At 41.0% G+C, this 23,739-nt stretch overlaps 1 protein-coding gene across 9 annotated transcripts in view; it reads left to right on the top strand.

Moving 5' to 3' along the window:
• Positions 1–21,203, top strand: part of prkag2a (protein kinase, AMP-activated, gamma 2 non-catalytic subunit a) — a 447,918-nt gene extending 426,715 nt beyond the window's left edge. For 7 of the 9 annotated variants that reach the window (XM_048551429.2, XM_048551437.2, XM_048551409.2 and 4 more), the window contains 7 exons: positions 939–993; positions 2,543–2,669; positions 6,145–6,310; positions 9,362–9,399; positions 13,612–13,758; positions 16,059–16,152; positions 19,549–21,203. In XM_048551429.2, coding sequence (XP_048407386.1) covers positions 939–993; positions 2,543–2,669; positions 6,145–6,310; positions 9,362–9,399; positions 13,612–13,758; positions 16,059–16,152; positions 19,549–19,580 — 659 coding nt within the window. In that variant the 3' untranslated portion in view covers positions 19,581–21,203. Of the gene's footprint in view, positions 1–938; positions 994–2,542; positions 2,670–6,144; positions 6,311–9,361; positions 9,400–13,611; positions 13,759–16,058; positions 16,219–19,548 lie in introns of all 9 variants that reach the window. The other 2 variants (XM_048551419.2, XR_007249582.2) reach the window with 2 other exon arrangements.
• The last annotated feature ends 2,536 nt before the right edge of the window (positions 21,204–23,739 follow it).

The raw sequence follows: 23,739 nt of genomic DNA on the forward strand, positions 1-23,739 counted from the left end.
CACACAGACAGTCACCTGAGGCTGGAATCGAACCTGGGTCTTAGTGTTATCTTTGATTTTTTTTCATCACAGATGCTGCTAGACCTGCTGAGCTTTTCCAGCAACTTCTGCTTTTGTTCCTGATTTACAACATCCACAGTTCTTTAAGTTTTTATGACCTGATTGGTGACAGTTTAGGAAAAAATGAGATGCAGTGAGACGTGGGTGTCATGGTGGAACAAGGTTGCAATGCAGGTGCAGCAGGAAAGAGGAAAGTTATTGGCATGCTGGCCTTCATAGCAAGAGGATTTGTGTATCGGAATAAGGAATGTCTTACTGAAGTTATACAGGACCTTGGTGAGGCATCACCTTGAGAATTACGTACAGTATTTGGTCTCCTAGTCTGAGGGAGGACATTCTTGTTATTGAGGGAGTGAAGCGAAATTCACCAGAGAGATTCCCAGGATGGAAGGACTGACATATGAAGAAAGACTGGATCGAATGGACCTGTACTCAATGAAATTTAGAAGACTGAGGAGGGGATCTGATAGGACTGAACTGGATAAGATGTTATGTACTTTTAGCACCGCTGTTACACTTGATGAGGCGATCATAGACTTGACGAAGTGATGATGGAAAATGAGAGTCATCCCAGCTTGTTTCCAAATGTCATATGTTTCTTCAATAAGAAAAATTTCATCATTCTTCCTGACCCTGTCAAATAAAAACCTGTTTTGGGTAATTTTGTCTTCTACTCAGTAGTTACAATTTGAGTTTCAGTCTGGTTAACCCCTTTTGGAAGCTCTCTGAAAAGGAAAGTGAGAGTCTGTGTCTATAGTGCCTGATGTTTGCGTCCTTTTACTTACCTATAGTTTTTTGAACAATGTTGCTTTTAATTTGGAGTCTGACATTTCCTTATGTAGTTGACCTTTTTGTATTCTTATTTTCTCCCTCTTCAGAGCTTTATTTACAAGAAACATTTAAGCCTTTAGTGAACATAACGCCAGATGCAAGGTAGGTAGACCACTTTGCATTGTTTTTAGCTCAACTGAGGTTCTTTGTTTGTCTTTACCCGCAATGCTTTTAAGTCTGCGGTAATGTTACAAGTGGAAGAGCTGGTTTGGCTGCACTTAGTCCGTAAAGGCTCGCTCCAGCAAGAAAACAGTTCAGGGATTATAGAGGGGCAGAATGAATACAACGAGAGCAGCTTTTGGAGGGGACAAGCTAAAACCGTTACGTGCTGTCACTTTGACTTTCTGGTTAACGTTAGTTGGATTACTTGCTCCCTCCCACGATCTCCCCAACCCCCACCCCCCCTCAACCCAAGACAAAAGACTTGAATGAAATTTTCCACTTCAGCTGGTAGATATTTTCGTGGAAATCTAAAGGGTTGCACTTCGTAAACTTTTTACTCAAAGGATTTCTCAACAGGGAATAAACCTGACAATTTTTTTTAAATTGTAAAGTTTAGCTCTGTGTTAGGCTCAGCTGTTGTTTCTAGCACGTGCTTTTATTTGAGATTATATCCCAACATCACTTTGATAGCAATTTGTTTGGGTCTCTAGAAACAAAGGATTTCTCGAAGGAGGGGCCAAGTCATTTAATTCAAATATAAGTAAATGTTGTGACTTCGTTCAGTTATTGACAATTGTTTTGAATTTAGGGCAGTTATTTAAGTTACTGATCCACTCTGTTTACTGCTTGTTGGTATCTGTGTCAGTCTTCACTTTTCAATCATTAAGTATCAACATAATTGTTTTTTAACTTGTCTGGAATTTCTGAAGAGAATGAGATGCCTTTTCATTATGATATAGAGATGTTATTTTTGGTTATAGAGTACAGTGTTTGTAGGGCCAAGAATGCAATTTGTCATGTACTGCCTAATAAAGGAATCTGGTCAATGAATGCTTTTCTGATGAAGGGTCTAGGCCCGAAACGTCAGCTTTTGTGCTCCTAAGATGCTGCTTGGCCTGCTGTGTTCATCCAGCTCCACACTTTGTTATCCCTCGTCAATGAACCTGCCACCTGCCTATGGAACAATCCAACACAGAGTCTCGAAGAAAGAACAGGAGCTAGCCTGCATGGAATTGTCATCTGGGTGCTTCTAAATTACATGGACATTTTACATTTATGCAGTGCTCTCCATAAAATTGCCATATCAGCATCTGCCAGCAGTCTGTCATAGTTGATTCTGGTAATGCTAGAGCACTGTTGTCCATCAGCGGCAGAATTGCATTCAAACAGAAGTTGCAACTTCATGGCCTGGCATTAAGCGTTACTATCAAGCCCGAGAATCAACCAAAAAACGTTGGTCAGAGCACTGAGGAGATCTTCCTTGTCCCTCTTTGAGAAAGGATCATAGGTTCTTTTGAATCCACTTCAGAGGATACATAGAGCCTCAATGTAATGACATACTGCACTGGAGTATCAGCCGAGATTTTCTGCTCAGGTGTCTGAAATAGAATTTCTGACTGAGACAAGAATGCTGCCATTGAAGCATGCCTCACACTTCTTCAGTAACTTGTTACCTTGCCTTCACCTTGAACTTGTTTTGTTTTTTCAGCCTCTTTGATGCAGTGTATTCACTCATAAAGAATAAGATCCACCGGTTGCCAGTCATCGACCCCATAAGTGGAAATGCACTTTATATCCTCACTCATAAACGGATCCTCAAGTTCCTGCAGCTTTTTGTAAGTATTATCTCCTAAGAGTAGGACCAGATGTTGGTGTGAATCTGTGCACTTTAAGTACTTACACAAGTTGTTTTTCTTCCACTGGTGCTTAAGGAAAGGAAATTAAACTTTACTCACTGCCAGTCACCTGCAGCCAAAAGATGTTAGAACCTGCAGAGGAAGTTATTTCCAACAGGGCATGTGGTGTTGGTGCTATTCTTTAATGTGCCTGGGTTAGTGGCCCAGGTTTGGTAACTAAAAAGAGCAGATTTGAGGTCTTAATTACCTGTGTGTTCTTGTGTCTGATTTTCAACAAACGGCAATCTAACCCCCTGGAAAGACCCTATTTCTTCTTCCTGGCAGACTTTCAGAGCCAGGGCGATTGGAACTTTATTTCCAGGGATTTTGTTTTGTGTGTTTTACTGTTGCAACAAAGTTAGTCATTTTCAATCTCTCTCTGCAGCAAGCAAAGTATTAATTTTCAACTTTTTGCAACACTTGATCAGACACCTGAATGGACATTTGATGGGCCATTTCAAATTGCTTTTTACTACACACTTTTAGAAACCCGTTAAGATCAGTCTGTTCGTCTGCAATTTTAGCCCCTGACAACATACTGTTTCACCCTGGTGAATGCTTGCAAGCATTTAGTTAAAGATGAAACTGTCTTCAGTTGTGCTAGTTCCTTGATGATAAATCTCCTTTTAGGCTTAACTGTAGTACTCGTGACTGCATAAAGTTTGCAAAGCAGAGTGCAGTAGGGCATTCCTGGAGCAGCACCAGGCATACTTAAAAATGAGGTGTCAACCTGGTGAAGCTACTAACACTCGACTGGATGCATGCTAAATACCATTAGTAGCAGGCAGTAGATGAAGATCAGTGTTCCCACAGGCAGTGGATCAGATCTGTGCTTTGCAGTCCTGCCACACCCAGTTATAATGGTGGTAGACAATTAAAACCACTCGTTGGAACAAGAGGATCCACCAATGTCTACATCCTCAACAATGCGAGAACATTAGCCCAAAAGACAAAACTGACCCATTTGTATCTAACTTCAGCCAGAAGTACCACTAGTTACAAGTTCCTTGCATGTTACACATCATCCTGACTTGGAACAATATTGCTGTTCACATACTGTCGCTGGTTCAAAATCCCAGGGCTCACTTCCTGATAGTTACTGTGGGTGTACCTGCATTTCAGGTCTCCAGCTCTAGAAGACAATTCATCATCTCCTTCTCTAAAGTAAGTAGGGATGGACACAAATGCTGGTCCAACCAGCTGCATCACATGTCCATAAGATACCTGATTAGAATTAGGCTGTTCAGCCCATTGAGTCTGCACCAACTTTTAATCAATATATTTCTCAACCCCGTTCCCTGCCTTGTCCCTGGAACCCTTGATCCCTTTACCAATCAAGAATCTAAATATCTATGTCTTAAATGTACTCAGTGCCGTTGCATCCACAGCCTTCTGCATCGATGTGTTCCCCAGAGTCACCATCCTCTGGCTGGAGAAATTCCTCCTCATCTCAATTCTAAAGGGTCATCCCTTCACTCTGAGGCTAGCCCTGAGGTCCTAGTCTCTACCCCATGTCCTGTCAACCAGGTGTCTCGATATTCTGTAAGTTTCAATCAGGTTCCCCCTCATCCTTCTGAAGTATAGATCCAACGTCCTCAACCTCTATACGACAAGCCCTTCATCCCCAGGATCATTCTTGTAAACCTGTGGACACCCCTTCAATCGTAGCACATCTTTTCTCAGATATGGAGCCCAAAACTACTCACAATACTCCAAATGTGATCTGACCACAGCCTCAGCAGTACATTTCAGTTTTTGTATTCTATCCCCCTTGTAATAACGATAATACTGCATTTGCCTTCCTTACTGCTGACTGAACCAGCATGTTAACATTTAACTAGAGCTCCTAGTGTTTAACCTGAATAGTTATAGTCCAAACACTGACCCTACAGAACTACACTAGTCACTGGCTGCCATCCTGCAAAAGACCCCTTTATCCTTCCCTTCTACTATTCAGCTAATCCTCTATTCATGCCAGTATCTTGTCACTAACACATGGGCTGTTATCTTGTTTGGCAGCCTCCTGTGCGGCACCTTATCAAAGGCCTCTGGAAATCCAAACAGATCACAATCACTGGTTCTCCTTTGTCCATCTTGTTTGTTACACCCTCAGAGAATTCTAAGAGACTTGTCAGGCATTATATCCCCCTGACAAAGCCATGCTGAGCCCCATTTTACCATGCAGTTCCAAGTACATCACAATTGCATTCTTAATGATGGATTCTAAAATCTTACCAACAACCAAGGCTAACTGGACAACAGTTTCCTGTCTTCTGCCTCCCTTCCTTCTTGAGCAGGGGTGTTACATTAGCTATTTTCCAGTCCTCTAGGACCATTCCTAACTCCAGTGATTCCTGAATCTCCTTGGCTATCTCCTTCAGATCTCTGGGGTGTAGTTCACCTGGTCCAAGTGATTTTATCCACCTTCAGACCTTTCAGCTTCCTCAGCACTTGCTTTTATTAGCAATTTTCACTGTGAAACACATGTCCCATGGTTGAATTTTTTATAAATATGTTCCATAGTCATCGTCATTTTGCACCTCTTAAGTTTGGCAGCAGGTCACGTTACCTTGCAAATCCTTCCTTTTTGGCTGACTTACATGGGTAGTGATCTCAAATCTACCTATAGTCAGATCCATGTGGTTAGTATTATTACATTCAATCTGTGGCTGTGTATATCATAGGCAAGGATGGATTTGTTGCCAAGTATTAGTTACCATTGAGAAGATGTTACAGCCTGCAAGACTTAAGCTTCCAGCAATAAATGTGAGTTCCGAAATAAAGTTGCCACTGATTGTGTTGAAGACTACGCAAAAGGCAAATGCAGAAATTCAGTGTCTGACCTTTAATAAAGTAGGATTGTCTCTTTCTGCTGTTTGTATGGGACTCTTATCCGCAGTAGTCCAGCTGCAAAAATGCTGAGGGTGGAATTGCTTTCAAGTAACTCAAAACAAATACATGAACAGATGTTTGGTGGTACAGAGCTAGAGTGCGTTGAATATGCATACAGTGTGTCCACTTATAATGTATGAGAGGAGCATGCCGAATAGTTGGCAAGTAGGGGCATTGCCGCAGCAAATGCACCAGTTTGCAGTGACTGACAGTTAACTAACAAGCCTTGTTAAAATTTTAAAGCAGGCAGGTTGACTCTGATCTTATGGTATTGTCTTCAGAAATAAGGCAGTTATTTTGTTGAGATGAAGCAGATGCAGTGTGTGTACAAGTCAGTTCTGTCTGCAAAGAGCCAGGACCTGTCTCTTACATATATTTAGCTTCCAGTACATGTAAGTAGGTCACACTGCCAGCCCAAATGATGGTCCTAAATTGGTTGCCTGTCTAATACTTCACACACCCTGGATTATTCACTAAATATAATCCAATTCTAGTAAATAATGTTCCTTTTGTGATCCAACAGGTCTCTGAGATGCCAAAGCCTGCCTTTATGAAGAAAACACTGGAGGAACTAGGGATAGGAACGTACCTTAATATTGCCTTTATCCATCCAAACACTCCGATTATTAAAGCGCTGAGTATATTTGTGGAAAGAAGGGTTTCTGCTTTGCCAGTCGTGGATGAATCAGGTTTGTACAACTCTCGTGCTTATGACTTATTCAGATGTGTAATGGTATCAATGGTTAAGAAAACAAGAAACAAAAGCACCTTATGTTGCTGTCCATGACTAATTTGGGTTTAAAGATGTATGCTGAGTTCTGATGACTGGTTGCACATGGAAAGTTATAATTCATTTTCTCTTTACAGACACCTGGTTTTGTTTTGTTTTGCTACTTTATAATTTTTAATTCGGAATATGTGCTGTTTCTCAGTTACTCATTAGCTGATGTTATTTGAACCGTACATTGGTGTTGTGTTATTTGTATCAGCCTCCGTTGTTGTGCTGCATTACAAATAACGCATCCTTATTGTTCATACTCGCAGCTTTGCAAAAGTAACTCGGAGTTCACTTGGTGGGAAGTGTGTGCATGTTGAATGAGGACATGTTTAGAATTGGCTACAGTGCTTTCACAGATGATCAACCGACCTAATTTTGTTCAATCTCTTTATGTTCAACTCTCCAATATTTCAGCTAAATAACAATCATTCAGCTAAGTATAGACAGTCAGTGTTAATTCGGAATTGAAGCAAACCATGACCTCATAAAATATAAACATGGAAAGTTTCCAGCCCCTGGATGGTAATCTGGACCAGGAATCCTGACTGATTCTTGCCAAAATACCTGAAACCACCTTTAAAGTATCCACACACAGATGAGGAATTGAACTCAAGCCTTCTTACACTTTCTTATTTTTGTTTGCTGTGATGTTGCCATCACACAAAAGGCAGGATTTAGGGTTATCCCTAATCAGCCTTGAGAACATGATGGTGAGTTCCCTTCTGGAATTGCTGTAGTCCATCTGGTGCAGGTGCACGTCAGCGCCCACAGCACGTGTTCACGAATTTTGATTCAGTGATGATGAGTCCAAATCCGATGGAGTATGTCTTGGACGGGAACTTGTAAATGGTGATGTTCCATTTGACTCTTGCTCTTGCTTGTTTGGCTGATAGAAATCCCCTGTTTGGGAAATGCCATTGAAGGTATCTTGGCAGGTTGAGTACTAGTTTAGCACTAAATAGGGAATTTATTTGCTGAACTGTTATGGTCAAACTGATCTCCATGCCATCTTCAGCAAGAAGCATTTGGGATAGTGTCCTGTATTTATTCTGACATAATGGGCATCGGCCTGCACTGTTTGGATTAAACACCAGGAGTTCTTGCTGTTCTACTATTGCACCAATTCAAATATATCATCTGTTTCTAGCACCAAATTTATATATGTTACTGATGCTAAATAAAAACCAAAAGAACCACGGATGCTGTAAATCAGGAACAAAAACAAAGTTGCTGGAAATGCTTAGCAGGTCTGGCAGCATCTGTGGGGGGAAAAACAGAGTTAAGGTTTCGCGTCCAGTGACTGTTGTGAGGGAGTATCACCAGACCCGAAACCTTAACTCTGTTCTTTCCCTCACAGATGCTACCAGACCTGCTAAGCTTTTCCAGCAACTTTGATTATGTTACTGATACTGCTCATTTCTTCCATAAACTTGCAAAGGTAAACATCCAGTCTAGGCAAATTTAGAAGAAGATAATTCTATGCAGGAATATCAGTGGAGATCATAGAATCTCTACAGTGTGAAATCAGGATATTTGGTCTATCAAGTCCACAACGACCCTCTGAAAAGCATCCTGCCAGGCCCACCCTGTTCCTATGACCCTGATTTCCCATTAATCCACCTAGCCTGCGCATGCCTGGACACTCTCTTGGCAATTTAGCATGGCCAGTCCACCTAACCTGTATATCTCTGGACTTTGGGAGGAAAACCACACAAACACTGGAAGAATGTGCAAACTCCACACAGAGAGTCACCTGAGGGTGGAATCGAACTTGGGTCCTTGGTGCTGTGAGGCAGCTGTGCTGACCACTGAGCCACCGTGCCAAGATGCTGGTATAATAGTAATCCAGAACCCCAGGTTAAAGTTTTGGTTTTACAGGTTGAAATTCCTGTTTGATGAATTCCAGATGGTGAATTTCAATTCAATACAAATTTGGAACAAAAAGCTACCCTCACAATGACAACGCAACCATTATTAATTGTTGTTTTAAAAAAAAATCCATCTGGGCTCCATCTCGTTCCGTAATATCCTTCAGTAAAGGAAATCTGCCACCCTTCCTTTGTCTGGCCTACATGTTTCTACAGACCCACAGCAATGTAGAACTGCACTCTGGGGATTAAGGATGAGCAATAAATTCTAATCTTTCTAGCAACGCACACGTCCCATGAACAATTTTATTTAAAGGGTCTCCTTTTTTTGTCGGAAGAAAGTCTTGTTGGTGGTGTAAATTTCATTAATTGCTGGTGTTCAATACAACATCAAAATCAATTGATCATTAGATTAGCACAAGATCGGCACTTCTTATATGTTTAGAAGTAAATTTTTCTTTGACTAACCTCTGTAATACGATTTGTGGCACTTGCTCCTAATGCTTTGCTCTATATATTTCATGTATATGCACACACGTATATATCTTTTATCTGACATCAGCTCTACATCAGCCTTTTGCTTGTACATGTCATACTTTAAAAATACATCAATGACTCTTCATCGTTTACAGCCAGTTTCCACATCACCACCCATAATGACTACAGTAAGATATTTAGTTGATTTATTCAGTTGAATTAACTGGTGTGAATTATGAAAGCAAAGCAATCTAAGAAAGAGCTACAGAAAACTCAACAGCATTTATGAAATGAAAGATGTAAACATCTCTAAGTAGATATCATCAGTGCCAGTAACAAAAAAATTGAGACAATTGATCTTCAAGCCTAGTGCCCTTCAAAGCTCTAGCTACGTAATTATCCAGTGACATTTGCCTGTATTCAGTCATTATTAAGACAATCAGTTTCAAATGCATAATGTAATTATTTGAGCAACAGAAACATCTTAAAAGTACTGGGACAATTGGTTCTTTGATCCAGTAAGGCACAGTGGAACTGCATTTGTGGCTTTGCATTTTTACAACATAAAATGTCACTTCCCAGTGAATCATTTGAGTTCATTTATTTTTCTTTTACAGGGAAGGTTGTAGATATTTATTCCAAATTTGATGTTATAGTAAGTACAATTCCTTTCACTTACAATGCGTGAATTTCTTTTATCATATGCCTTCTGCACCCAGCTACAGCTCCTTGAAAACCGTGTTAGGGAAATGGAGCTGGAGCTGGATGAACTACGGATCATTCGGGAGGCAGAGGGGGTAATTGAGAGGAGTTACCGGGAGTTGGTCACTCCTAAGGCTCAGGACAAGGATAGATGGGTTACAGTTAGGGGGAGGAAAGGGGACAGACAGACAGTGCAGAGATCCCCTGTGGGCATTCCCCTCAGCAATAAGTATACCGTTTTGGATACTGCTGGGGGGGATGACCTACCAGAGGAAAGCCATAGTAGTCAGTTCTCTGGCACTGTGGCAAAGAAGGGAAGGGGGCAGAATAGAAAAGTACTCGTGGTAGGGGACTCGATAGTTAGGGGAATTGACAGGAGATTTTGTGGTCGGGATCGGGATTCCCGGAAGGTACGTTGCCTCCCTGGTGCCAGGGTCCGGGACGTCTCTGATCGGGTGTATAAGGTTCTAAAAGGGGAGGGCGAACAGCCAGAAATCGTGTTACATATTGGCACAAATGATATAGCCAGAAATAGGATTGAGGATATAAAAAGTGATTTCTGGGAGTTAGGATGGAAGCTGCAGAGCAGGACGAACAGAGTAGTGTTCTCTGGTTTACTACCAGTGCCACAAGATAGCGAGGCGAGGAACAGGGAGCGGGCGCAGCTGAACACGTGGCTACGCAGCTGGTGTTGGAGGGAGGGCTTCAGATATGTAGATAATTGGGATGCCTTCTGGGGAAGGTGGGACCTGTACAAGAAGGATGGGTTGCATCTGAACTGGAAGGGGACCAATGTCCTGGGTGGAAGGTTTGCTCGAGTAGTTCGAGAAGGTTTAAACTAGTATGGCAGGGGGGTGGGAACCTGAGCTGTATACCAGAGGTGAGAGTTGATGCAGGTGAGGCAGTAGCAAGAGGTAGACCAGCTAGTGGGAAGGAACCAAGGGATCGGTTAAAGTGTGTTTGCTTTAATGCAAGGAGTATCAGGAATAAAAGTGATGAACTTAGAGCTTGGATCAGTACCTGGTGCTATGATGTTGTGGCCATAACAGAGACATAGGTTTCTCATGGGCAGGAATGGTTGCTGGATGTTCCAGGGTTTAGAACATTTAAAAAGAATAGGGAGGGGGGAAAAAGAGGAGGGGGTGTAGCACTACTAATCAGAGAGGGTATCACAGCTACAGAAGCTTCCATTGTCGAGGAAGATCTGCCTACTGAGTCAGTATGGGTGGAAATTAGGAACAGCAAGGGAGCAGTCACCTCGTTAGGGGTTTATTACAGGCCCCCCAATAGCAGCAGGGAGATTGAAGAAAGCATAGGTCGACAGATTTTGGAAAAGTGTGGTCGCAGTAGGGTTGTTGTAATGGGTGACTTTAACTTTCCTAATATTGATTGGAACCTGCTTCGAGCAGAAGATTTGAATGGAGCTGTATTTGTAAGGTGTGTTCAGGAGGGTTTCCTAACGCAGTACGTTGACAGGCCGACGAGGGGAGAGGCCATTCTAGACTTGGTGCTCAGAAACGAGCCGGGGCAGGTATCAGATCTTATGGTGGGAGAGCATTTTGGTGATAGTGACCATAACTGCCTCACATTCTACATAGCTATGGAGAAGGAGAGGATTAGGCAAAATGGGAGGATATTTAATTGGGGAAGAGGAAACTATGACGCGATTAGACACAAGTTAGGAAGCATGGACTGGGAGCAATTGTTCCATGGTAAAGGAACTATAGACATGTGGAGACTGTTTAAGGAACAGTTGTTGCGAGTGATGAGTAAACATGTCCCTCTGAGACAGGCAAGAAGGGGTAAGATTAAGGAACCTTGGATGACGAGAGCGGTGGAGCTTCTTGTGAAAAGGAAGAAGGTAGCTTACATAAGGTGGAGGAAGCTAGGGTCAAGTTCAGCTAGAGAGGATTACTCGCAGGCAAGGAAGGAGCTCAAAAAAGGTCTGAGGAGAGCCAGGAGGGGGCACGAGAAAGGCTTGGCAGAAGGAATCAGGGAAAACACAAAGGCATTTTACACTTATGTGAGGAATAAGAAAATGGTCAAAGAAAGAGTAGGGCCGATCAGGGATAGCATAGGGAACCTGTGTGTGGAGTCTGAGGAGGTAGGGGAAGCCCTTAATGAGTTTTTTGCTTCTGTCTTTACGAAAGAAACAAACTTTGTAGTGAATGAAACCTTTGAAGAGCAGGTGTGCATGCTGGAATGGATAGAGATAGAGGAAGCTGATGTGCTGAAAATTTTGTCAAACATTAAGATTGACAAGTCGCCAGGCCCGGACCAGATTTGTCCTTGGCTGCTTTGGGAAGCGAGAAATGAAATTGCTTCGCCACTTGTGAAGATCTTTGCATCCTTGCTCTCTACCGGAGTCGTACCTGAGGACTGGAGAGAGGCAAATGTAATTCCTCTCTTCAAGAAAGGAAATAGGGAAATCCCCGTCAATTACAGACCAGTAAGTCTCACGTCTGTCATCTGCAAGGTGTTAGAAAGGATTCTGAGGGATAGGATTTATGACCATCTGGAGGATCATGGCTTGATCAAATACAGTCAACACGGCTTTGTGAGGGGTAGGTCATGCCTCACAAACCTTATCGAGTTTTTTGAGGATGTGACTAGAAAAGTTGATGAGGGTCGATTTGTGGATGTGGTGTATATGGACTTCAGTAAGGCATTTGATAAGGTTCCCCATGGTAGGCTCATTCAGAAGGTCAGGAGGAATGGGATACAGGGGAACTTAGTTGCTTGGATACAGAATTGGCTGGCCAACAGAAGACAGCGAGTGGTAGTAGAAGGAAAATATTCTGCCTGGAAGTCAGTGGTGAGTGGTGTTCCACAGGGCTCTGTCCTTGGGCCTCTACTGTTTGTAATTTTTATTAATGACTTGGATGAGGGGATTGAAGGATGGGTCAGCAAGTTTGCAGACGACACAAAGGCCGGAGGTGTCGACAGTACAGAGGGCTGTTGTAGGCTGCAGCGGGACATTGACAGGATGCAGAGATGGGCTGAGAGGTGGCAGATGGAATTCAACCTGGATAAATGCGAGGTGATGCATTTTGGAAGGTCGAATTTGAAAGCTGAGTACAGGATTAAGGATAGGATTCTTGGCAGTGTGGAGGAACAGAGGGATCTTGGTGTGCAGATACATAGATCCCTTAAAATGGCCACCCAAGTGGACAGGGTTGTTAAGAAAGCATATGGTGTTTTGGCTTTCATTAACAGGGGGATTGAGTTTAAGAGTCATGAGATCTTGTTGCAGCTCTATAAAACTTTGGTTAGACCGCACTTGGAATACTGCGTCCAGTTCTGGGCGCCCTATTATAGGAAAGATGTGGATGCTTTGGAGAGGGTTCAGAGGAGGTTTACCAGGATGCTGCCTGGACTGGAGGGCTTATCTTATGAAGAGAGGTTGACTGAGCTCGGTCTCTTTTCATTGGAGAAAAGGAGGAGGAGAGGGGACCTAATTGAGGTATACAAGATAATGAGAGGCATAGATAGAGTTGATAGCCAGAGACTATTTCCCAGGGCAGAAATGGCTAACACGAGGGGTCATAGTTTTAAGCTGGTTGGTGGAAAGTATCGAGGGGATGTCAGAGGCGGGTTCTTTACACAGAGAGTTGTGAGAGCATGGAATGCGTTGCCAGCAGCAGTTGTGGAAGCAAGGTCATTGGGGTCATTTAAGAGACTGCTGGACATGTATATGGTCACAGAAATTTGAGGGTGCACACATGAGGATCAATGGTCGGCACAACATTGTGGGCTGAAGGGCCTGTTCTGTGCTGTACTGTTCTATGTTCTGTGTCCTGCAGCAGCTATGCTGCTGTTCTGAATATAATTAGCCCATTCATTGTTAACTTCTTTGGCACTCGATTTTGAGGATACATTTCAGGTGTTTTAAGAGATTGCAGGCTGAGTTACCAAACTGGATTTGACCAGAACCCAATTTTTTGACGACTGACATTGTGTAGAATTGTTAAACAATTAAACTGTTATACAATATTTAGTTGCAGTTGTTGCCACCCAATTTCTGTTCGGATTTTTGAGCAAATTGTAAAAATGAAAACAATGAATTGATCATGCTTATAAGTCAATTGAAGTTTCATACATTTTCTCTCAAACCTTAAACAATTTGAGCATTTCATATTAAACCAAGTTCATTTTCCCCGCTCAGAATCTTGCTGCTGAGAAGACATACAATAATCTGGATATCACTGTAACCCAGGCACTGCAACACCGCTCACAGTATTTTGAAGGGGTTGTGAAGTGTCACAGGCTGGAAGCACTGGAGACAACAGTGGACAGAATAGTCAAAGCTGAGGTAGGGACACATTTTAGACTCAACTTTGCATAGTATATAAAGAACGTGAAGAAGCTATTTGGCCTAAGAGATCCCTGCAGTGTTTATGTTCCACAGGGAGCCTCCTCCTACCACTCTTCATCTAACTATATTAACATATTGTTTGTTCCTTTTCCCCTTGTATGTTCATCTAACTTTTCCTCAAATTGTTTATTGGATTTGGTCAACATTCATTCCCAATCCCTAATTTTCACGGAGAGGATGGTGGTGTAGTGATTTATTAGAACTGAGGCCATTTCAGAGGACACTTGAGGACACTGCTGTGGGTCTGGAGTCATACACAGGCCAGACTGAGTAGTTTGGCAGATTTTCTTTCCCAAAGGGACACTAGTGAACCAGAGAGGTTTTTATTTCAAATAGTAATGGTTACATGGTCGCCATGGGCAAGCATTTTAATTTCAGATTTTACCGAATTTAAATTTCACCATCTGCCATGGCAGGATTTGATCCTGCAGAACACGAATCTTGGGAGTCTGTGTTACTCGACCAGTGACATTACCACGATGTCACCACCTCAATAATCCTAATGCTAATCACCTCAACTATTCTATGTTCCCTTCTTATCTCTGCAATCTCATTCAGTTCGAAGGTATCTGTGCCCCTCTAATTCTGGCCTCTTGATGACATCTGATTTTATTGGCTATTCACTTAATATCTAGGCCTTCAGTTGCCTAGGCCCTAAGCTCTAGAATTCCCTGCTTACAACTGCCTGCCTCTCTACCACCTTTGAAATGATCTTTAAAACTTATTGCATTGACCAAGGTTTTGGTCATCTAACCCAATGTGTCCTCTTGGTTTGGTGTCACATTTTAATTTACAATCCTCGTACGAAGTGCCTTGGGACATCTTATGTTAAAGGCACTATATATAAATGTAAGTTGCTTTTGTAGTAGCGAGTTTGAGATTCTTATCATTCTGGATGAAGCAGTTACTCGTTTATTCCCCATTAGATTTCTGAGTAATTCTTGTATTTTTGCCCCCTGGTTTTGGTTTTGGCCCTAGTCTTGGTTGCCTGTGTGTGTAGAAACATTTTTCTACTCAGTTAAACTTTCTCCATCGTAAGGGTCTCTGTGAGGTCTCCCGACAGTCTTTGTTTGATGTACAAACCTCATGATAGATTTAACTTCTCCATTCTAGTAAATGTTTTTGTATCTGCTGCAATGTTTCTATATTCTGTTTATAAAATGGAGACAAGAACTGTAGGACACAGTGCTCCAACTCTAATCTAACCAAAATCGAAAATATGCCCAAGTTTTCCCAGGTCTTTGGTGGAGTTCATGGAAAATATTTTGGTTATGTATCTGCTCATATTGGCTTCATTTTCTGTTCCTGTCACTGTGCTAAGTTTGATCTGATTGTAATTTTTGTTGTTAACAAGGTAGTTTAAAATCTTGGAACTTGCCACACAAATCTTTTACAAAGCAAATTTTTTTTTGTGCTTTACATTTGTTAACATACCAATTAAGACATTATTTCCCCTTTATCTCACTGCTGTGGCTGTGGGTTTTAAGTTCCAGACTGGGTAATGTTTAACGTAGAACAGAACATTACAGCACAGTACAGGCCCTTCGGCCCTCGATGTTGTGCCGACCTGTCATACCGATCTCAAGCCCATCTAACCTACACTATTCCATGCACGTCCATATGCTTATCCAATGACGACTTAAATGTACCTAAAGTTGGCGAATCTACTACCGTTGCAGGCAAAGCGTTCCATTCCCTTACTACTCTGAGTAAAGAAACCACCTCTGACATCTGTCCTATATCTAAGTTAGTTCAGTTTAAATTTGACAACGATACAGATGTCTGAATGTTTTCTGTATAAACCAGATAACTCTGTCGGGTGTGTCACACTATCTGCATTGTAATTCGGAACCGAATAAGAGCTACATGCATGAAGGAAGAAACTAATTGTTAACAACTAAGATGTGCCAGTAATAGTTGGGTATTTGTGAGAATTGCTGGATGTTATCAAGTTTATTTATTTTAAATGCCCTTGACTCTAAACATTTGGAGTCCATTAGATTCTTCTGGTTCTCCTGTGCTTGACTTGACACACCTTTATAATAAGAAGTAGCTTGATCATTATATGGAATATATGAAATATTTTTAAGACTTTTTGACATGGTTTTTAAACTTGTATTTGAGCTTCCACTAAAGACGCAGTGTTTGTTGTTGCAGTGGGAACTGATAGCTACAACTTCATCAGTTGCGGTTGTTTGAATGTGGACTTTACCATGTGACTTTTTTTTGTCTTTCAGGTTCATCGGCTGGTAGTAGTTGATGAAAAAGAAAGTATTGTGGGAATAGTCTCATTGTCTGACATTCTGCAGGCTCTTGTTCTCACCCCAGCAGGTATAGATGCACAATATTCCTAATCTCCTGGAGTCTGACCTCTGACCCCTTCCTCTAGGCACTCAGGTAGGGTACACCAGGGTATGTTGTACCCGCTCAGCTTGCTGAGTCAACATTGGCTGCTGGAATCCCTTTTGCTATCTGCTGATTTGACTAAACAGCCTTTGGCATGGTCAGTAATGGCTGAAGATGCAGGAGCTTATGACGCTGTACAATTTTATTTTGCCAACAGTATACTGAGAGAATTTTGAATGTGTGACTGGAGAAAGTATGTTCTGTAATGGTGCTTGGTGTGCTTGAGAGTGGGCAATGCCCTTGAGTCATAAGTTCTGAAGTTGATATAGGTATGTGGTCTCTTCTATCACAGACGGCATGAAATTCCGCTGCATGTTGGATACGTTTATTATCATAAGTGATTCATCAAAACTTACATTTGTATACCATTCACTTAGGTATTTACTAGGGCAAGTAATTACAGAGCATTCGGACACTTTGCCAGAGTGAGAGAAATCAAAAGCCTGATCTCACATTTTTGAAAGCAGGAAGGCGGCCGTAGGGGGTAAAGTTAGTGAAAGAGGGAGTTCCAGCAGATGGGGACTAGGTCGTGAGAAATCGACCTTTGGCAGAGGCCAGAGTGTGAACAGCAACGTGAGTGGAGCCAGGAAAGGATGATCCCATCAGAAAATTTGAAGGTTAAAACAAGAAACTTGTTTTACTCGAGTTTAGGAAGCTGATGAAGCTAGAATGGGGGCAGGCAAGTAGTAAAAGGATCACCATGTAATTCATAATGGTTGACGCAAGAAGACAGTCAGGAACATCGGAGAAATACAGAAGTAAAGAAGCAAAGCTATGAATTAGGATTTTAATGATGGGGTGTTTGGTATAAAGCTGGTGGGATGTGGTGATAACAGGAAATGGTCCCAATCCAGGATGTATGAGATAATGTAAACTCAGCTTCAACAAGGAACACTGCAAATCTGGGGACATGCTGAAGTTCACAGGAGCTGAAGAGTGACTTTTCATCACTAACATAGAGCAAGTTCAGACTCTGTTGATATTCAATAAAATCATCAGAAATTAGGAATTTGCTGATTTGGGCACTGTTATCGCCCATGCAATTTGAATCTGATAAATATATCCTTGCTGTGCCCATGAATTTCCTTACTAATTTAAAAGTACTTTGTCTAACAAACACGTTCACTGGCACTAAATGTGATGTGAGATAACAGCGTGCATGGAATCAGGATGGAAGCACAAGTACACTGCATGTATCTAAATGAAGAGATAATTCAATTTCTTACTACAATTAATGCTGATGAAAAGCATGACCAGTAAAAGCTGTTTGCTACCAAATATCCTGTTTGTATTTATATTGCAGCCTTACCTCCTTTTTGTGAACCCCTCAATGATTTTAGTTTTCTTTCAATGAAAATCAGAGAGGGAACTCAAGATTGTGACATTTGTTTTCTTGCTCTTTCTGACACCAGTGAGTAAGACTGCCCTATATTGTCATATCGGTACAAGCATTTTGTCATTAATCTTAGTATAATCCTGGAGCCATTTGTTGCAAGCCTTGTGTCTGTGCAGCATGGAAGACAGTTTGCAGGGGTCAGGGTCCCCAATTTATGAACATCTGACTTATGAATGCCAATACTTATAAACGCTATCCTGATAGGGGTGCAATTTTAAAAACCTAACATCTGAACATTTCCTGTACTTACGAACAGCTGCTTTATGTTATCCTGTAGACAAATCAACTTGCAAACAGACTCGAGAATGGAATCCTTTCACAAGCTACTGACTGTCTTACAGTGTGATTGTTACAATGTTTGAACACAGGAGCCTACGACCAACATGGTCAAGACAAAATGAGCTGACAGGACAGCAGACATTGTATTCTTATCGATATCAAAATTTGAAAGCTAGAATGTATTTCAATAAATGCCGCTTAAAAAGGTGATACATTTATTATCTGGCCATTTCTGTCTTCATATTTAAAGATTCATAATTCAGATGGGTGTTATGCCTTCACCTTTAATTTCTCGCATTAATGTTAGTCCTTTTCATTAGTTAGAATTGCACAAGAAGCATTCTGTTACACTTCATTGGGGAGCACACTGGAAATGCAGCCCCACTATCCCCAGAATCATCACAAAAGTTGAAAATATTATCAAAGTTTGTAAAGCCCCCACTTTACTGCCAAATAGCGCTAGGCTAACAGAAGACATGGACCAGGCTGGGTTCTGTATTTACAAGAGCTGCTATTTATTAATACGTAACTTAACAAATAAATAGATTCTAACCACAGGTAAACAATTATGAATTGTTGACATATAACTCTACTAATTAAAACTCTAACTCCTTTCTAAAACTCTCATACACAGAATAAAAAACATTGGTGTTATGGGTCGAGGGAGAAAATACTAGGGAAGATTTAATAGCCCCAGTCTACAGGAAGTGCTGGGATGAACCTTTAGCTGCCAGGGTTGTCTGTTCTTCAATTTCTGTGCAGGTTCTTTTCACATCTTCACATGAGGCACAGGTTTATTATTCTAACTAGAAAATCTCTTTTTTACTTGTTTAAGGCCCAAACTCACAGCAACTGGTGAAGAAAAATAAACGGGCTTCCTTCAGGCTGTAGATATTTTACGGGAGAGAGAGGGAGAGACCACCTGTACTTGCAGCAGTCCCAGTATTGTTCACAACCACAAGCTGTTCAGCTACTCAGGAGCTAATCGCATGTTGTCAGGCCGATGGCGTATGCCGGCTACAACTGATCATTTCTCCACAAACCAAATAGCAATGTGTTTCCAGCCAAACTGCACCTTGTACACACCCCTGGTGTTGGCTGATTCACTGATCTTGCATAAGAAAGCTCATGGGCAATCTTCAACGTTGAGTATGTAGGAAATTTGCAGAGGTGAATTGTTAGATAAATTGGAGGCATTGGGATTTAGATTTAATTTTCTCATCTGATGCCCGTAGGTAGATCATTATTATTTAGCATAGAGGTTTATTTGTGCATTACCTGCAACAGCAAAACTTTCACTTGGTATACTGTCTTTTAGAGTATAACTAAAAAATGCCTTTGTGGCCTTGCATCACAGGAAGATAAGCTACAGAAGAGAATATTAGTCGAAGTCAACAAAAGCTTGATCAGTGCAGAATATTAAAAGGATCCTAGTGGAGGACAGGGGAGTAGAAAGATGGATGCAGTTTTCATTGAGTTCCAATTTGGTGACTGGCTTCCTGTTCTTCCAGATATTTTTATTGGATCTAGAAAAACATGCATTATGTCTCAGCACATTAACAGTGCATAACATTTATTTTCTTTTTAATGAGACCTTTTCCTTTTTCATAAAAGCATATGACAAACTTATGTTTTATAATCTACAGGTTCTATAAGAAAAGAAAGCATTACAGAATGACTGATTACAATGAGCATTGAACGTGCTTGACAAGAACTCTTTGAAGCTTCTTATTCTGTTCAGGACCAGATTGAATGCTGGCTACTACAGAGAAGAGAAGGCACATGACTGCGAAATCAGGAAACTGAAACAGTTTGATCAAACACTGTAGCTGCATCTGATAAGTACTAGTGACAATATCGGGCCCAAATTGGTGATCTTGCTCACTGAGTAGCTATGCAGATACAGCTGTAATGTTGCAATTAAGATTTTGACAATTTATTTTGCAAAAATATTAGCAACTGTACCTAAAAGATATTTTTAAACTATGCGTTAAAGCCAGAGTGGTTCAAATGGCTATTTATTTTAAGTAGTTTGTCGGTGACCTTTTCAAGACTTGGATTGGCAACCAGCAAACATTACTGTGTTTAATTGTCGTGAACATTTCTAAACTTCAAAATCAGTCTGGACCTGCTATAGCAGTTACCTGCTGATACACACATCTTAACTCTCCAATTCAACACAGTAAGAAAACTGCTAACTGTACTGTACTGTAAATAGGAAGTTATTGAGGGAAAACGTGCCAGAGAAAGGTATATTTTTCAGTGTATGCAAATGTAAAATTATGTTTGTACGATTGCACATTTAATTTTTTTGTAAATTATCTTGTTTTCTTATGGCTGCAAGGATGGGGGATTGTTTTTGTCCTTGTCAATGCACAAAGGCATGAAACTGACACTATATATTGTAGATTTTTTTGTTTGAAAGGCGGGGAAAAGAAAGGGAATGATACTTGGCTGTCCTGGAGATTTGTTGGGGCATGAGAAGAAACACTTGGTTTTGTGGCAAAACCTTATTAAAGTAATAATGCACTTTAAAAATGGACATTCATTAATTGTGTAGTGAATTCACACAAATGTGATGCAAGTTGAGATTTGCATTGGCCTCAGCCCAGCCCAGTTTTGAAGTATCTCCTGTAGGGGGTAAAACTGACGCACAACTTCAAATTGCTGTGTGGGTCGTTACCTCACAATAACTGTCTTTCCAGTGGAAGGTATCTTCTGCAAATTTGATGAGGGAGACGAGGCTTTAGATGAGGCTACTGAATTTAGTCGGCTTTGAAACTTACACTCTCTTTCCTCTATATCTGACACCAAGGAGGGGAAGATCAAAAAAGAACAATTAATCATTGGTGGTGATTCAGTTATGTCAGTGAATTCTGTACTTCCACTCTGTAAGGATTGTGTAATTCAAAGTGAAGAGGTGTATTTATGGCAGGAGTGTGCAGTATCTCTGGTATTTCACCAAAACTTGAGACGTATAAAGGTGTCCTCCTCAAGCAACTTTCATCTACAAATACTTGAGCAGAGGACCTTTAGAAGTTTGCTCATACCAGTCCTAGTTTTATGTTCCCAGCCTTTTGATCTGGGTTGATGAAGTTTACATCACAATGTTGGATTTTAAGTGCCATTAAAATTATTCGATCTAAAATTGGTGTGAACTGAGTCTAAATGTAGCGTATTAAGACATCTTGTATCAAACTTTGAATGCTGTCCTGCATTTCTTCAGTGCATTATCATATGTATACAATATTGTACATCTGTAATGTTGAATAAACAAGATTTATTGCCAGGTGCAACTAAATGGCTTTTGCATTTTTTTTTAAAGTGGCCATGGTCACTGAGCTCCATATCCATCGCTGCATCAAGTACAATGTACACAGGAAGCAATACAAGGCAGCGACACAGATTCACTCAGTAGTTCATTTACCCCCCTTAACCTTGACTTTCAAGAGGATAAAGAAATTGTGGGCACACATCACCTCAAGTCTCACTCCAAGTTAGACACTCTTGATTTGAACTTCCATCACTATTCCTTATTGATGCTGGGTCTGAACTCAGGAATTCTAAGCCATGACATGGGAATGATATCAACAAAAAAACTAGTTCATTTAGGAGATCTAACTCCATCCTTTTCAGAGAAACCAGTCAATGAATGCAGACTTGACAGCATTGCTCCCCATTCTAGAACAAAACAATTCCTAAAATTCAGAAGGTGTCCCTCTTGAAGTGCAATTAGAAGATGGTTATCTAACTGGAGAGAAACTGAACATTGCAGTGTGGTTAAGTCTTTTGCTGCACAAATTGCACATAATCCATCTGCCCACTCTCGGGCCAGCAATGCTGCTGTTAGAAATGGTTTAGGTCGTACCACTGCTACTTTTGAAATACAAGCCAAGTTGTTACAATAAGGAAAGATAGTTCAGTCCCAACTGGTCAGTTGAATGTTCACTCTTGATTATCTGCAACTTGAAACCTCCATCTTTTGGGGTCCATGTTATTACCCACTGGGATAGTGTTCCATACTGGGAAGTGAGCCTGGCTATTCTCAGAGCCTACCAAATGTTAAACTTATTTTTAAAGTTATAGACAATACCCCAATTTACCTGACTTCCTGAACAAAACTGATAGAAAGCATGAACCAGACTTCTGTACGAAACACGAATTACTTGTTATATATTATCATTCAGACAATAGCTACAAATAAACAGATATATATGGGTGTATAACTTTATCAACTAAAACTCTAATCCTATTATAAACACACCACCACCCCTTTTGTACATGCAAACAAATTAAGAAAATAAATTATTGGCAGAGGTACAAAAAACTGGAAAGTCAGTTCTCTAGTTTTTGCTTCCTGATTCTAGTGTGGAGATGATCCATCTTTGGCTAGCCAGGCCTATTGTGTTATCTTTTTCTGGAGGCTTCCACTGATCTGTTTGGAGCACAAAGTGATAAATTCACTTGGAAAATGTCTGAGCAACTGCTGAAGAAAAGGTTTTCAAGTTTAAGCAGTTTTTTTTACTGCAGAGAACAGGCAGCCTCCACTGAGGGGAGTAACTGCACACATTGTATTTTTCTGACTTCTTGTTTCCAGTTTCAAACTGCTCAGTTAGTTGAGAACTTGTTTCACTTGTAAACAGCTCCTTGGTTCCTGATCATCTACACATTGCAGGAGCTCATACCTCTAAAGATACGTATTAAATAGAGTGAGAGTATGCAGCTGTCTGGGTAAAACCCTTTTTTCTTAAAAAAAAGGTTCTTTCTCTTTGCAATCCACAGCTTTTAAATCAAAACAAAAACATAAAGGTAGGGTTCTTACATCTGCCTTATCCATATCATTCGTACAAGCTTATACAATATATCACAACCATGTGATTCTATAAAATGTCCTACCAATCAATTGTTTCTTTTCTAAATTCAGTCACTATTAAATTAGGAATCAAGGTAGCCAATTTGCACAGCGCAACAAACCGGTAACAGCTTGGGATGTTATTTGAGGGATGAATATTAGTTGGAAATCTCTTCCCCTCTGACAGAACACTATTAGAACATAGAACAGTACAGGCCCTTCGGCCCACAATGTTGTGCCAACCTGTTATCCTACTAAGATCAATCTAGCCTACATTATACTATCATCCATGTGCCTATCCAAGAGTTGCTTAAATGTCTATAATGTATCTGACACTAGATCGTATACAATGGACAGACTTTGGTTTAAGTATCCTCAGAAAGAGCTCAAAAATGGTCCGAAGAGAGCCAGGAGAGGGCATGAGAAAGGCTTGGCAGAACGGATTAGGGAGAACACAAAGACATTTTACACTTATGTGAGGAATAAGAGAATGGTTAAAGAAAGAGTAGGGCCGATCAGGGATAGCAGAGGGAACTTGTGTGTGGAGTCTGAGGAGGTAGGGGAAGCCCTTAATGAGGTTTTTGCTTCTGTCTTTACGAAAGAAACAAACTTTGTAGTGAATGAAACCTTTGAAGAGCAGGTGTGCATGCTGGAATGGATAGAGATAGAGGAAGCTGATGTGCTGAAAATTTTGTCAAACATTAAGATTGACAAGTCACCAGGCCCGGACCAGATTTGTCCTCGGCTGCTTTGGGAAACGAGAAATGCAATTGCTTTGTCACTTGCGAAGATCTTTGCATCCTTGCTCTCCACTGGAGTCGCACCTGAGGACTGGAGAGAGGCAAATGTAATTCCTCTCTTCAAGAAAGGAAATAGGGAAATCCCCAGCAATTACAGACCAGTAAGTCACGTCTGTCATCTGCAAGGTGTTAGAAAGGATTCTGAGGTATAGGATTTATGACCATCTGGAAGAGCATGGCTTGAT

This window comes from Stegostoma tigrinum, chromosome 2 (assembly GCF_030684315.1).
Source record: "Stegostoma tigrinum isolate sSteTig4 chromosome 2, sSteTig4.hap1, whole genome shotgun sequence".
In the NCBI taxonomy this organism is placed as follows: domain Eukaryota; kingdom Metazoa; phylum Chordata; class Chondrichthyes; order Orectolobiformes; family Stegostomatidae; genus Stegostoma; species Stegostoma tigrinum.